We start from the raw sequence: 15,500 nt of genomic DNA, 5'->3' as shown, positions 1-15,500 counted from the left end.
CTAGACGCGTTGTTGTAGGCCGTTGTTCCCTGCTTGCGAGGCCGTTAGTGCTGCCATTGCCTCACATTGCGCATCTCATTGTGACAGAATTGCTAAACTTCAAATAAGTCATGGTGCCTTGCGTGCGAAAACCACAATCAGGCACGCCGTGGTGGGCGACAGCCTCATAATTTTGTCCTCCCTGTAGGAGTTTATTACCGCGCACCGAACTCTAAGTAAACGAGCGTTTTTGTATTTATTTCCCGTCGAATTGCGGCCACCGCGGTTGGGATCAAAGTCGTGATCTTGAGCAATGCCACAATCATTAAGCTACAGCATCGGGCACACAAGTGTTGATATGCTGGGAGGCCTCTTGCGTTGCATAGCATTGACGCTGGGGTGCTTTATTGCGGCTTTAGGTCTGCCCACCCTGTGTTAGTTCTTTGGCAGGGCACATTTGAACGACCTTTATTTTACAGAAGTAGCAGAAACGTATCGTCCCGTGCCCTCAAAAAGCATCTAGTTAGTCCTCGACTGCTGCCGCAACTAATAGTAGCCTTTTTTTAGAGCTCAAACGACGCATGCTATACACAGGTCACATTATCTCTCGCCCTCCCCGAGCAGCTTAGCTGCCACGAGCGAACAGTGATGATATTGCTGTTAACTTGCCAGTGGTGAACAGTGGTGATCTTGCTGTTAACTGTTAACCGCGTCATAACTTCGTCGGTGAGGGAACCGGTAGGAAATTCGATTGCACCCATTCCCTGCCTCCTCTTTTCACTCCCTCTCCGAGCTGTTGAGCGTGAACATAAAGAGAATCATTGCTGCTTTTGCATTGGTTTTTCGGGGAGAGAGCATTGTGGTAAACCCCCAAGGAGTTCCAGAGGGCAATGTGGCCACGATCTCCCTGAAAACGAGGCATGCTGTTTGACGTCGCTGTCTCTTCTCCCGTACTCTTGCCTTGTGGTCCCGACCCGATCCTGGAGCCGTATGCTAGACAACGACAGCAGTACCAGAAACAGCAGCAGTAGTGAAAAAGTAGAAGGAAGAGGCAAAGGAAGCTTCGCTTAAATATGAACAGTAGAGAGATGATAGTAAACGATCAACACGCTCACAGCACGAGCGCTATCGACTGTATTTCATGACTATTGCCTGTTTGCTTCTTTACGGGCGTGGTGCATTCATGAAACCTTGCCGATTCGCATAGCTTTACTCATTACCAAGGTTTCCCGGCAGTATCTAACGTTCAAATATCGTTCATTTCGAACAAGTTTATATGGATGGTTCCCTTGGCATATATGTAATTTCCTCTTAAAGTTGGCCTAATCGTTCTACGATGTGAAGTTCATTTATGTGGATGGTGTTTTAGAGCGCAGCTCTTAGGCGCCATTTCTTGCGGCGAGCGTCAGTGCCGGCGGCGGTGGCGTAACCAAGCGAACGAGCACAGCACAAGATGAAAGCGAACGCCGAGCGCCGCGGGGGTACAAGACGCGAGGATGAAACCAGAGAGGAGGCTGCAGCAGAACCATGAGACGGAAGTGCAGGAGTGTACGAGGAAAGCGTAAGGAAAGCGTAGTGCGGCGACGATGGCTACGAGATTGCGTCAGAGTAGCGCGCGCCGTCTGGCAGGTCTGTCAGCGGCGGCTGCTGTGAAACGCACCCGCGCGTCACTCACGCGCTGGCTCTCGCGAAATCCACATTAGTGAAACAGTCGCACCGCACTTCGCTCCATTTGCTACATGTGGCACCAGGCAGATTGTCTGTGCCAGCCGATATATCGCGAAGCAATACACGTATAGAGCAACGCTCGAATTTCGCATTAGGGAGTATCGTAATCGTCGGTGACTTCTTGGAGTTGTGAAACCAGCTACGCTCATGATATGCAGTGTCATGTCATCAGGACTTGATCACACTTCCCCAGAAGGCCCAACGAAGTATTATTTACCAAAAGCTAAGAAAAAAGCTCAGTGTCCTTGCATTCTGGGAGGAAAGATGACCAGCGAAGCTGTCTATGTGGGCCCTTTAGGAGCCAAATGCACCTCCGCCGCGGGTCGACCCGACATTTCACTATCTTCGGGATAGCCCACTTATGGGGAGTGCTTAACACCTGCTTCACCTCTATCGTGGGTCGGCGCCGTATAGCGCTATATGCGGGATCGGTCCACATGTGGGGAGTGCTTAACAGCTGCTTCACCTCCGCCGTGGGTCAGCCCGGCATTACAATATCTTCAAGATTTTTTCTACACGCGGACACGATAGTAGGGAAAGAAGCCCTTAACAGCGTCGCTGTAAAAAAAAAAGATAATCTATACCAGCTGATCAGGCGCTGTAGTGTGACTTGTATTTCTAGAAAAGATGGTGCTTCAAATATGTGTAAAGTTATTCCCCACTACATAATTTTTCAGCACCGGCTTCGAGTAAAGGTTTTATTGTGAACGTAACCTGATCCTAGTAATCCGACCTGTTTAGTGTGTTTGCCATTCAAGAACCAGTTTCTTAATCGTACAGAAAGAACAGGATCCCTTGTGCTTGTGAAGCAACAGTTTAAGCTGAATAGATCGTAACCAAAGCATTGTGACAATGCAAAGAACGGGCGTTTTATTCTTGACAATTCTTGTTTGTGCTAATACTTCGAACTGCACAGCGCTTCCTCACGCCTGTAGTATACCAGGCACGTGAGCATCAAGCTATCCACAAATGTCTATGAACAGTTCGAATTGTGGCAGAAGAGCTACGATTAGGATTGCGATTCCTATGTTCGGGATCGCAATGTGTAACAATGTTTCAAGAAGCTAGGTGAACAATTATTATCTTGTCATTTGTTTATTACCTCAGTGTTCATGACGACGCGTGTGTATTGCTCTCTACCTGAATAGAATGGTTGATTTATTACGTAATAACAATTTGCCACCTGTTAACAGTCGAAAGGAAGCTGAAGCACTTTCTGTTATCCTAGTTTGGAGATGATTGAAATTTTTAGGCTGTATAAATTTTATATCGCTATAAAGTTTGTCTGCAAACACATAAGTTTTAAATTAAGGAGTGGGGCTGATGCAGGTGATCTCCACAGTTCCGTCGTCTGCTCTACAGTTTCAGCGCTTCTTGACCTCGTTGTGGGAGTCTGTGTTGACTGTCATGACACGAGGCTGCTTACTAAAAAAAAAAAAAAGAACGAGGATTACGGGGCTTGATGACATCAGGAAACGTGCAGACGTATACGGTAGAGTTCGCGCACGCAAGAAAGGGGAAATATATCATTGGAAAAGAGATGCCTTCGCCCTGTAGTGAACAGAAATAAGTCGCTGTTTCGCCAAGGCTAATTATTGAGAGCGATAGCAGTTAGAGAACTACACGTCCTTCGCAAGAATTGCTGTTGAATAAAGCAAACTTTTCCAATGAGGCACGGTTGTCCAAACACTAATACGTTAGTTGAAATATCAGTGACCCATCACTGAAGACTTGTTGATCATTACTGAAGAGTGGCCACCGGGGAAATTATAGTTTTATTGCTGCTTTTGTGTTGACATCATATCTAGTACTCATGGAACATATTATTTATATTTTTTAGAAAGACCTCACAGGCCTACGAAGAGGCTAGGGTGAGGAGGGTTGGTACAATTTATAACTAAACGCTATCAGTAAAAAGATATCGATGCCTACAAGGATTCAAAATTTGGCAGAAAACTAAGAAATTTTCACTCTACTGAAACGAGACAGATGTTAAAAAGAGAAAAAGAAATGTACAGATATTCGTAAAAACAGCAATATTTTGCATAACTTAGGCAGCATTGCATAGCAGCAAAGAGCAGTAAATAAAAACAGTTACTTTGCGTTGGGACGTTATGCATTTACGTTGCGTAATGTAAAAAAAAAAAGGATCTGCGGGAAGTGGGGAGAAAGAATTTCCAGGCAGTTCCAGAGACAGATAGTGCGAGGCAGTGGTAAAAAATGAAATGCTTGCGTCACGCCATATACGCGGGCGTAACTGTAATCTACGCGGTGCGTAGATGACGTGGTGTTTTAAGCATCGTAGGAATGATCTGTCAGAGTAAATGTATTTGTGGAATAATGACAGCAATGCAATATCACGGCGAGCATTCAACAACTGCAACGATAGTTCGGTTTTGATCTGCGTTATGCTGGACTGGGTACTGTAATTGTGAGTATTGGAACGACTTGCCCAATTCTGAATTATTTTCAAGGCTTCAATTGGTTATTTCGCTGACGTGGTGACCACATGGGCGACGTCTCGCACGAGCGTTAAATAAACAAGTTTGCGCAGGGCAGATGGAACACTACGAAACTTGTATAGTTCGTGACAGGACTTGCTCTAGAATAGCGTATTCAAGCCCTATGCTTTGATTATATTTATACCTTCTGCTTGAAGTGTATTGAACTTGTGGATCAGACAAGCTGGAATGTCCCATGCCGTCTACCGGCAATATAAAATTAGCGAAAATAATTAGGTGCAATAAATTTTAAAAGAACTCCGCTGTTTAACGTCCGAAAACCACGTTGTGATTGGGAGGCAAGGCGTCATGACAGGCTCCGGAATAATTTTGTCCACCTAGGGTACTTTAACGTGTATTAGATGTACCATACACGAGCGTTTTTCGCATTCCGCCTTGATCGGAATGTGACAGCTGTTAAAAAGTGTAAACCCACCACGTTGAGCTGAACAGCATAACGCCTCAGCCAGAGAGCTACCGGGATGGGCAGAAATTACATGATATTTTACCTGTTGCCATGCAAGTTATACAATCAAATGCTGGTTCTGCCACAGGCCATATATTTACACGACAGAAAAATCATTGTCGCTGCATGTTACCGAAATTTGGACATCGTATGAACACAGGCAAGAAACTTCCGGAAGCAGTCACAGATCATCTTACTCTACCATATCACAATCTACCATGTAACAAGAACTTAAACAGTGTATTCCGCAATCGCAACTCTGTTTGCCCAGACACGTGATGCAATCGAATATTATGCTGCACAAGGTAAATTCACTCCAACCAACCGGTATGATTGTTTCAAATGCACTACTTGAGCGCACTTGTTATACCGTTGAAAAAGTACAGCAGCGTAAATTACTTTTGTATTCTTTAAATGAATGTGAATACACCCGTAATTTCGCGCAGGCGTTTTTACGACGTGGAAAATATTCAGAGCTAGGACGGAAACTTGCGGCACGGATCTCCTTCGATATGAACATCGATTTGTTTTGTACACTTCAGAAAAGGGGATATTGCGGTTGCGTTCGACTCACGACAGATCAGCCGGCTGGTTTCATTCGATGATCCTCGTCTGTACGACATGGCACGTTACCGTTCATGACACTAGCGCATCACTGATTTACGACGATAAAACAAAAAAAGACTGACTAGGACTTTGATGTTAACAGAAGCTGCTGGGGCATGGGCCATACTCCCACAGAACCACTTGTAAAGCATTCAACTGAAAAAATAAATCCTATGGTTTTTCTGGGCCGCCATCACAATCTGTCTAAAAAGCAAGCCGTACTGAGAGACTGCCAGAATAATTTTGACCAGCTGCGGTGGAGTAAATTGCACCTAATGTGATTACACGATCGTTTTTTTTTTTGCATTTCACCCTCATCTAAGCGCCGCTTCCGTGGCCGCAGTTGGACCCATGACCTCGAGCTCAAAGAAGAACGACAAAGCCACTAAGGCAGCGCGGTGGGTAGGATGAGCGTGAGAATACAGGAACAGGGGGCTCCCGGCTCTAAGTGGTTTGTTGAGGGTAAATTACCGTGACCAATAAGCCCAGGTTGTAATAACGATGCATAGACCAAGCCACTAACTGTTCAGCATAGCATCTCGGCGCTCCATTGAATGCACGTGCAACACGTTACCACACACCGCACAAACTGTTTTGGCATCATCACCGCGTACCACACGTGAATCAAGCATTCAACTGGGGGAGAGAGCCATATGAACCCATCAGTCGAAAAAAGTGTTAACCGAAGATAATTATCGTCGGGGCCTCTGACAGGCGTTCTTTCCTTCATGTTCGCTTCCACGCCGCAGTCGGTAGCTTACTTCTGCGTCAGCCGATGCTGTTGTTCTTACCCTGAATGATTGTGGCGCCGACGGGAGATAGTTGATTTGAAAATTATGACAGCGGTAACACATGCATCCAGAAAGGTACAAGGACGACACACAGCGCTTGTCTCGTCCTTGTTCCTTTCTGGATGCGAGTGTCAGCGCTGTTATAATTCTTAAATCAAGTATGCACCAACTCGCCCAGAAAGAAGGTTTAATGACGGGATATACATACGTTGCACTTTTTCTCGTCTACACCCCTGGCGAAAATACGTAATGATTGCGCACAAGCATGCTTACAATAGACCGAATGGACAACGCGCAAACGAAGACGACAAAAATACTCAAAATGGCGACATAAAAAAACGCAATAAAAAAGAAGTTACCATTGCTGCCTGTTAAGGTTTTAGATGTGGCTAGGCGTGGTGTAAAAACGTTTAAAAATAACTTTCGGGATTAAAACTTCAGTGAAGATTTGCAAAGCTCCCAGTTGCGCAGAAAGACTAGCGCAATAAAATATGTTATTGCGCAACTGACTGCTGGCTGCACTCACGCAGTGTTAGAGTAACAAGGGCTATGTTGAATCGTAACCGCCGAAATTGCGACCGGTTGTAACTGCGCCAATACAATCTCTGAAGCCGCAGTTCGGTCAGGGTGAAAGGGAAGTATGGTGGCGTCACGAGAGCGCTTACATAATTGATCTCGAATGTCCCTTCTAAAGGACAGGCAGCCATTTGCTCTTCTTTTCAGTTTTCTGTTTTAATAATACCAGGCGAGATCGTCTGACCAGCTGCCTGTTCTTTTTTCCAAGTAGTAGCATGCGAGATGACTGATGCCAGCGACGTCCCGCCATGACACTCGCCATTGGCCGTTCTCGTTTTTGCTGGAAACCAATAGCACACGTTTCTACGAGGTCCCCTTATCGCAGTCTCTGTATCTACGTGGTGTACTTTGCCATGCCGCTTAAGCGACAGTTGGCAAGTGACTGCGGGCTTCGAGCATCGACATTCACAAAAGTGCGAAACACAACCTCACGAACCGGTCAGTATGTATTCTGTCTGCTTCTGCATCTGCAGCATCGGGCAAAGAATGAAGGAATGTCTAAGTGCCACTCTAACTCGCGTGATGCCGGAAAGCTAAGCAAACACGGATGCCTAGTGTCGTTGCCTAGAACTATGAATGAAACTGAAGGCTTTTGGCACTGAGCTGCATGAAAATGCGGGAGTACCAGATTGGGGGCGTTAGGGAAGTGTAACAGTTCGTGGTGTAGCCGGGAATTTTCCTCTAAGGCGGAAGAAGGGCGTGATGAGAAAACAAATGCTCCCTGTGCCAACTAGGTCGCTGTGAAGAACGCTGGCAGAGGGTAGTCACCGCTTCGTGCTGCACATTGCTTGAACGTGTTTCCGAAACATGACGTTTCGTGACGTCCAGGCAGTAAGCGTGCGGGACAACAATACACGTGAAGTCACTACCCTTCTCGGCTCACGTTCGCACGCTTCTCTGCGCACCCTCGCACCATAGCATACGGCGCGCGGCGCGATAGGGTTTCATCGCACTTAGACTTTATGCGAAAAATCACGGCGACAGCGACGGGGATGACGACCGCAAAAATGTACCTGAGATGTCCCTATAATTGCCGTTGAAATAATAGGAAGAATATGAATTTAGCAAAACAGGTTGGCGTGCTTAACAATGCGAGTTTTAATGTATTTAGGACAACACTGAAAGACAAGGAAGTGGTGTATGCAACAGTGCTTTAAAGTTAAGTTACAGAAATTGGCAAGAACAATATGCAGATAATTTTTTGCACCCAGTGATCTCGAAAATTATTTTGCACGAATTTCAGGTTGGGTTGCTCGCACGACGGAACGGCTGTAGAAGGCCACTTGAGAGGATTCAAAGCGGACTCCTCGAGATGTCCATGGAGTGATGGTTACATCATGAGCTATATTGAAGAGGACGTCAGGAGCATGAAATTTTCAACCTGCTGTGACTACGATATTTCCCAGTATTCCTGGTACGTGGCAGCAGCAACAACTCTAAAATTATTGCACATTTACGCAATTTGATACCATAAGTGTGCCTTTGGAATGTAGCCGCAGGTGCCCTTAGGCCATTTAACGCGAACCGAGTATTCTATCAAGGCGGTGGGGAGGTGACTTTTTATGAAAAGTTGTGCTTGCCTTGCAGTCATTCACTGTTTCTCTTGTTAGCTTAATGCAAAGGCAAGCTTCTTCCCGGTTAAACAAGAGTACATATGAAATAGGCCACTATATCGGAAAATTCAGAAAGGAAGCTTCCTAAAGCTTGCATACTTGAGCAACAGCTATGCTAGCCTTGTGCTTGAACTCGTTGGTCATACTGGTACACGTATTAGGGCACAAAAAGAACAAGAAAAGAGCAACACACAACAACACAAAGCGCGCCCGTAATACGTGCTCTTGTTTTTATCTAACCATAATACGTATAGCAGCTACGCATTCCCTACAATCTTCCATACATTATGAATATGAGCTTAAATACAAATTTTCTTATGCAACGTGACATTTCCTTTTCAGGATGTATGGAGCCGATTGTCTGCGTCGGAACTCAACTACAAAGATTTCAAGGAAGTGGAAAAAAGTATATAAATTACCCGGCGAAGTTCTGAGCAGAAATAAACAGTGCGAACTTACGTACCCAGACCTGCAAACGACATATTATATGGAGGTACGACTTATTTATTGTCACTTCCTAAGGCAATTAATAATGCAAAGAATCGCACCACAGCCTGATTTGTACTGACCTTGTTTTTTTCTCGTTGCAGGATAAGGGCATCCAGGAATGCCGGGTATATTGCTTCGTTCCAGGAAGGCAGTTCGGAGGAGCCGATCACTACTGGCCCATGTACCTGATAGACGGCAGTACTTGTAGGAACGAATCGAAACGGGTAGGAAAAGAAACTTGATTACTACTTTCACATTACCTCTATCATCACGAATTTAAGAAATGAAGAGTTTCGGCTTAGTAAGAATGGTGCTACAAAGAGAATAATTATATTAGTTGAGAAGCTATGGGCGCGCATCAAAGAACCCCAGGTGCTCAGAATTAAGCCGGAGCTTCCCAGTACTTTATAATCACGCCCTGGTGTTGGCACATAAAACCCGTGAATTTAATTAAATTTTATCATGCAGGCAGCACACCTATATGTAAAACGAGGCCCAGCAGAAAAATCTGTAAACTTAGCAATCTGTAAACTGTAAAACAATTACATATGCTAAACCGACCTATTGTTCAACTGTTTGGTTTATGAGTATTAAGAACCTTGGTAAATGGCATAGAAATAAAAGATAATCAACTATATAAACCAATATTTTAGGGCTTCCTGCGGTACAGCTTACCTGTACTAAAAAATACTTGCACTACAAATATACACAGACTTCAAGGAGTGCAAGCCTAAGCACCCAAAACTTGTATTAGTATCCCAAAAACTACGTCTTTGACTGCGACAGTGGCCATTGACTGCGACAGTGGCCATTGCCAGACACGTTCCTTGGACAGTATACGTTGCTACAGGTGTTCTGAGATCACAATTCCGAAACCTGACTCAGATTCGCTCACACCATCTTGCTTACTCTCCAGCGAAGAGGCCACATTAAACATGTGGGAAAAGTATTGTAAGACATAAGTCCTACTTGCCAGCACATTAGACGGCTGCTACACGATTATCAGACCCATTTTGGTGTCTGCAGCGGCCGCAAAGGAAATTGACAATTCTGGGAATCAAAGAAAGCTGGAGCTCCGTCGCACGCTTTGAAGAAAATCACTTCGGGGTCCATTCATAACGTGCACACATTTCTGGGACATGTCTACAGAGATGCTTCAGTAAAACTGAACAGCCCTGCGGCTGAAGTATTCATCCCGGCAAAATCTGAAGAAATCGAATTATAAACCTAATGTGTGACCACATCGATGGATGAAGGACTTGCGGCACTGCACTTGATTTCATTAATCAGGAACCACCGCAACAACGGACAGTCTTTAGTGACTCCAAGGCAGCCCGTCAGTGCATACAAAGCACAATGCGCAAAGGTCCTAGTGAACAACTGGCGCCAGAAATTCCACAGATATATCATCGCACCCATGACAAGAGACACAACCTAATCTTTCAATGGCTTCCAGGACATTGCAGCGTGTCAATATATTAAAGTCAGTCTGCTAGACAACATTAGTAAGTACCTTACGGATGTCATCGGTGTTGGCAACGCAGACTAGTGGATCCGGTAGGTTAATCCATTCCTGGCATGTTTGTGGATGAACCGAGTTACCATAGGTAGACGTTCTGTTGGTTAGGTTGTTCACTTTATGACGATGGTTGAAGCGCGCAGAAGTAAAAGAGACTGGTTCGATATAGCGTGATTTGAGCGTGGGAATTTAATGGTATATTTTGTGGAATAAACGAAGGCGTTGCTCAAATAAACAAGCATTGCTAGCCATTGTAGTAACCGCACTGTCTCCTCCCCTCTGCGAACGCCATTCATCAGTTATCGCCTAAAACAAAGCGAGCATCGTTAGCAGCATCCATTGGCACCGAAACAGCCACACAATGACGCTCGTGTTCTTTGGAACAAACCCTCGTCGCCATTCCGACGTCACCATTCTCGTTCGCCGCCAGCGGGTCGACCAACGTCCCTATCGCCGCAGGCTCGTCGCCCACCGTCTGCGATGAAGCCCCGACAACCTTCTCCGGAAAACTAAGCCATGCAGCTCTTGGAGGTGATGCTGCATTGAAGACTGGACCGCAAAACACTCTGATCACTCTGCCGACCAAACAGGACTTGATGGAACCTTTAGTCGATGGCGTCAGTGTCACAGCAGTCATTCACACTGAGACCCACGTATCCATGATGATTGCCCAATTGCCCCGACGCCTGATTCAAGGTGTCACAGCCGCTGCATCAGGCACGCTCCGCGTTGCCGACTGAGGAACGCCTACCGTGCTTCGTATGTACACCGCTCGCATTGGCATCGCGGGGCCCAGAACGACTGTTTTGTTTTCCGTTTTGGAACAATGCCCTTACGACGTTATCTTGGAATATTTATCGTCCCATTCATGCCTTTGTGATCGCGCGTCTAGTGTCATTCAGCTTGAACTGCCCCATGGCTGCTATAGTCTACCAGTCGCACAAGCACTACTTTCCCGAAGACATCCCGAAGACATGCTTTCCCGAAGACATCCGCCTGTCGCCTCAAGCCACTACGTATATCTCTCTACTGTCGTTCCCATCTGCTCCTGGTGGCGTCTATGTACTATGTCCCAAGGCTGACATACTGTTTGAAAGAAATTTGACCGTTCCCCGTACTGTGCTCACTGTTACAGGCAATCAGACTTCACTGCCCCTTCTAAATTTTAAGTGCTCCACTCAAATTCTTCCCAGAGGCATGTTTTGAGCGACATCTCACCGGTGAAAGATTGCGAGATATCGGCTTTTGACGCCGAAATTCTGTCGCCCTCTACAGGAACTTCCAGTTCATCTACTCTCACAGACGAACTTAGCAAAATGATTGCACCTGATCTTCCTCCAGTACAAGCTTTTGACCTCCTCCACTTCTTGGATACTTACCGCGGCATTCTTTACCTTGACTGCCACACTTTAGACCAGACATCGGTGGTCGCCCATCATATTCATCCCGGAGATGCCAATCCGATATGCCGCTGGCTGTACCGTTTTTCACATGCTGAACAAGTGATACAACGAGAAGTCGATAAGATGTTGACTAAAGCGTTATGGAGCCATCTCGCAGTCCATGGGCGTCCCCTGTCCTCCTTGTCAAGACGAAGGATGGCAATTGGCGCTTTAGCGTGGATTGCAGACATCTCAACAAAATCACACGCAAGGGTGTCTACGCCTTGCCGCGTATTTGTGACGCCTTGGACTGCTTGCACGGAGCCAAGTATTTTTCATCAATAGACATTCTGTCGGCCTATTGGGAAATCTCGGTAGATGACATGGACCGTGAGAAAAACTGCCGTCGTAACACCTGACGGCCTTTGCCAATTCAAGGTTATGCCGTTCGGCCTTTGTAATGCCCCGGCAACATTCGAAAGAAGGATGGACTCCTTACTTCGCGGCTATAAGTGGTCAACATATCTGTGTTGTCAGACGATGTCATAGTTTTTGTCACCAACTTTCGCGAGTCATCTAACGCATCTATCGGCTATTCTTGCTGTTTTTCGATGCGCCGGCCTGCAGTTGAACTCATCCGAGTGCCACTGTGGACGTAGTCAAATTGCCGCTCCTGGCCATCTCGTCCGTGTGGCTGGCGTTCAATTCGATCCTGACAACATTTGCGCTGTCCAGAACTTTCCTGTTCCGTCTTACGCCGCAGACGTAAGAAGCTTTGTTGGGCTATTCTCGCATGTTTGTCGTTTTATCAAGAATTTCGCTCAAATAGCTCGCCCTCTCACCGACTTCCTAAGCAGGACGTTGCTTTCACATGGGGCCTTGCTCAAACCAAAGCCTTAAATGCCCTCGTAGGCATGCTCACTGCTCTCCCATTGCTGGCTCGTCATGATCTATCTGCTGTCACTGAACTTCACACGGATGCCAGTGCCCATGGAATCGGGACTGTACTTGTTCAATATCAGCGTAACTCAGAGCGCGTAATTGCGTACGCCACCCCCCGAGGGCAATTTTTCAGTTACCGAACAGGAGAGCCAGGCGTTAGTTTGGGCAGTTGCCAAATTCCGGCCCTACTTGTACGGCCAAACAATTACTGTGGTTACATATCACCCCACCTTGTGCTGGTTCTCCTAACTTAAGAAACCGACTGTGAAAACACGTGTTCATTGTTGTACACATGTCTTTGTATTTCACTATCAACTTGTTAGAGCGTGTTACGTTTCGCCTACGGCGCGCGGTATAGCCGGCGCGGATGCAACGGACGCCGGGGCTTCGTTCAAAGCGGCGGACATTTTGGCCCGTTCGGAGCTGCCGCAAAGCCTCCCCGCCAAGCGCGTCCAGGCGTGTTTCAGTGCCACGTGTCTTCGTGTGTGCGTGTGTGTGTGTGTGCCCACGCTTGTCAAAGCGCGGCAGCCGGGGAGAGGAGCTCCCCAAGTGTGAAGCGAGGAGGCCTGATCGGCGCCGGCTCGGCGATGCGTCACTACACTCGTCTCAACATGTCTCTCAGCCTGTCCGGGCCCAGAGTCACGTGGTCTCATCCCGAGACGTTCCTTCCTGCCCTCAACTCCGAGAGTATAAGAGCAGCTGCCCCCGGACGCCGAGAGAGAGGCTCCGATTCCTTCTGTTGAGTTACGTGCTCTCCCGTCTCTGACTTCGGTCGACCTGACCGCCCGCTCTTTTGCGATGTTAGAATAAACAAGTTGTTCTGTTACCAGTCGACTCATGCTTTGCCGGGACCTTCGGATGCTTCCAGTTGTGCCCCAGGCCGCCAGGCCAACGCTACCCTTGGGGCTTGCGACCCATTTGCAACAACGGGCGTCAGCGCTGAGATTCCAACAGGCGTGAAAATCTAGGCAGAGTTGCGTTTGGTGCTTTGCCGTGTATACCCGCTAACACTAGCCAAGCTGTATAAAGAAAAATACAATATGGAGCTAGGTTGTCATAGGTCTGATACCGAACACAGTCGGTCTTATAATAGGGTCTTACACCATGTTTTTGAAATCTATTTCAATTTCAGTTTGTCTAAAGTTAGCTCGGACACCCTATATACTGTACAATACAGATGTACTGTGCTGTTGTACTTGTAGTTTACGGAGGCTAACACCTTTGTCGGCCCTCGTGCTTTTGGCTTCAGCCTGAATCTGTAAGGAATAGACAAGAAATAAATTTAACATCAATTCATTTCAAACTTGCTTATCAAAACAATACTAAGTAAGAGCCAATGAAGACAACGAAACCATAGGGTTCTTACAAGCAAATTATTGCTGATACCATCTCCAGACTTACAGCATCTCGCCGAAAATTCCTCCCGCGCAAGCCCATGCCCATACGCAAAAAAATAAAGAGTAAGAGAGGCGTCTGATTGGTAGCGCCAGTAGTGACATCATTGCTCTCCGTCGCAGCCGAGCGCGTACGCACGCAGCAGTTTCTCTTCGGCTCGGAAATGGGTAGGCCATGCGTCGTGCGTACTGCTGAGGAGCAGGCAGCTTTCGATCAGCAACGCCGCCAGCAGAACCGGGAATGATCTCGTCTACACCGTGCCGATGTTGCAGCCTGGGCACAAGAACAGACTCGTTCAGCCGAGTGCAAGCAGCGACTGCGTACCGAGGATCCGGCAGCCTACCAAGCCTTCGTTTAATGAATTGCCTGGATTAACCCAGTTATAAACCCCGGGACCCACGTGTCAGCTTCGCAGGTTAACCATTTGTAGGCAGTGCTTGAGCGGTTAGTTTGTTTATTTCGATTGCCTGTATTTTGGTATGTGTACATTACAGTTAAACATTATATTTACCTCATGAATGGTTTCTCTGACACCATTGTCTGTAACTTCGTATGGCTGCGATAAATAGAAAAATTGAGCCCTTATTACTTTTGCTCTAAATTTGTCTTTAGTTTTTTAGATTGTAGAGAGCACGTATGAGAATGACACTGGTACTTTGATTTCCTTGCACTTTTACCGCGATTTTCTTGGTGGAGTCCAATCGGGCATCATTTTTAAATGGAACCGTCTTACCAAGAAATTTCTTTGAGTTCCCTTGAAATTTTATGTTATGTTGCCATAAAGGCAGCATGTTGATAAATAATATTACTCATTATTGATCTATTGCGGTTATCAATATATGCAAGACGATTACGAGAATCTTGATGATCAGGACGGACTACGTCTAAAAGGATAATAATATTGTTGGTAATTGTGAAAAGCTAAAAAAAGAGCTTATGTAAGTTGTCTTCGAAATGCCTGAGAAACCGCTTCGAACAGCCGTAACTGCAACAATAAATTTAGTAACAATGCGATGTATAGTTAAGAAAACAGCACTGAATGTGGTGTGCTCTCAGTGCTATCGCACAGTGGAGAAGCGAGCACAGGCTTTCTTCTCAGCTGTGTTTACTTCTCCACTAGGCTAACTTTTCCAGAGGGATTGCGTATCGCGTAGAAAGAACGTCGGTGCAATTCAAGGCGAGTCGAACCGCATGATATTATTGGTCACAACTAACAGCCAAAAAAAGAGGTGATGAATATGTCGCCAAGTAAGCTTAACCGCGTGCTATAAAACAAAGAGAAACCACAAGATGGGAATCCAGCTCGATATTCTTGCAAGCACTGCGCGCAAATGGTTAACCAGCGAAGCTGAAACGTGCGGCCCCGGTGTTTATTACTGGGTTAATCAAGGCTATTCATTCAACATGGCTTGGTAGGCTGCCGGACCCTCGGTACCGCAGACATTGTCAGCTCCTCACTGGAAGCTTACCATTATAACTGAAAAGGAAGGTGTACAATCAGTGCATTTTACCA

The 15,500-nt window shown here is 46.3% G+C and overlaps 1 protein-coding gene across 1 annotated transcript in view; it reads left to right on the top strand.

The window, feature by feature from the left end:
- LOC126533597 (venom metalloproteinase antarease TserMP_A-like) overlaps positions 1 to 8,938 on the top strand; it is a 72,886-nt gene extending 63,948 nt beyond the window's left edge. Inside the window, exons 12-13 of the mRNA XM_072284671.1 lie at positions 7,891 to 8,061; positions 8,851 to 8,938. Of these exons, the coding sequence (XP_072140772.1) occupies positions 7,891 to 8,061; positions 8,851 to 8,938 (259 nt within the window). The remainder of the gene's footprint in view (positions 1 to 7,890; positions 8,062 to 8,850) is intronic.
- Positions 8,939 to 15,500: the final 6,562 nt, after the last annotated feature.

The sequence above is a fragment of the Dermacentor andersoni genome, chromosome 10, assembly GCF_023375885.2.
Source record: "Dermacentor andersoni chromosome 10, qqDerAnde1_hic_scaffold, whole genome shotgun sequence".
Taxonomy (NCBI): Eukaryota; Metazoa; Arthropoda; class Arachnida; order Ixodida; family Ixodidae; genus Dermacentor; species Dermacentor andersoni.
This window is presented reverse-complemented; position numbering and strand designations above follow the sequence as displayed.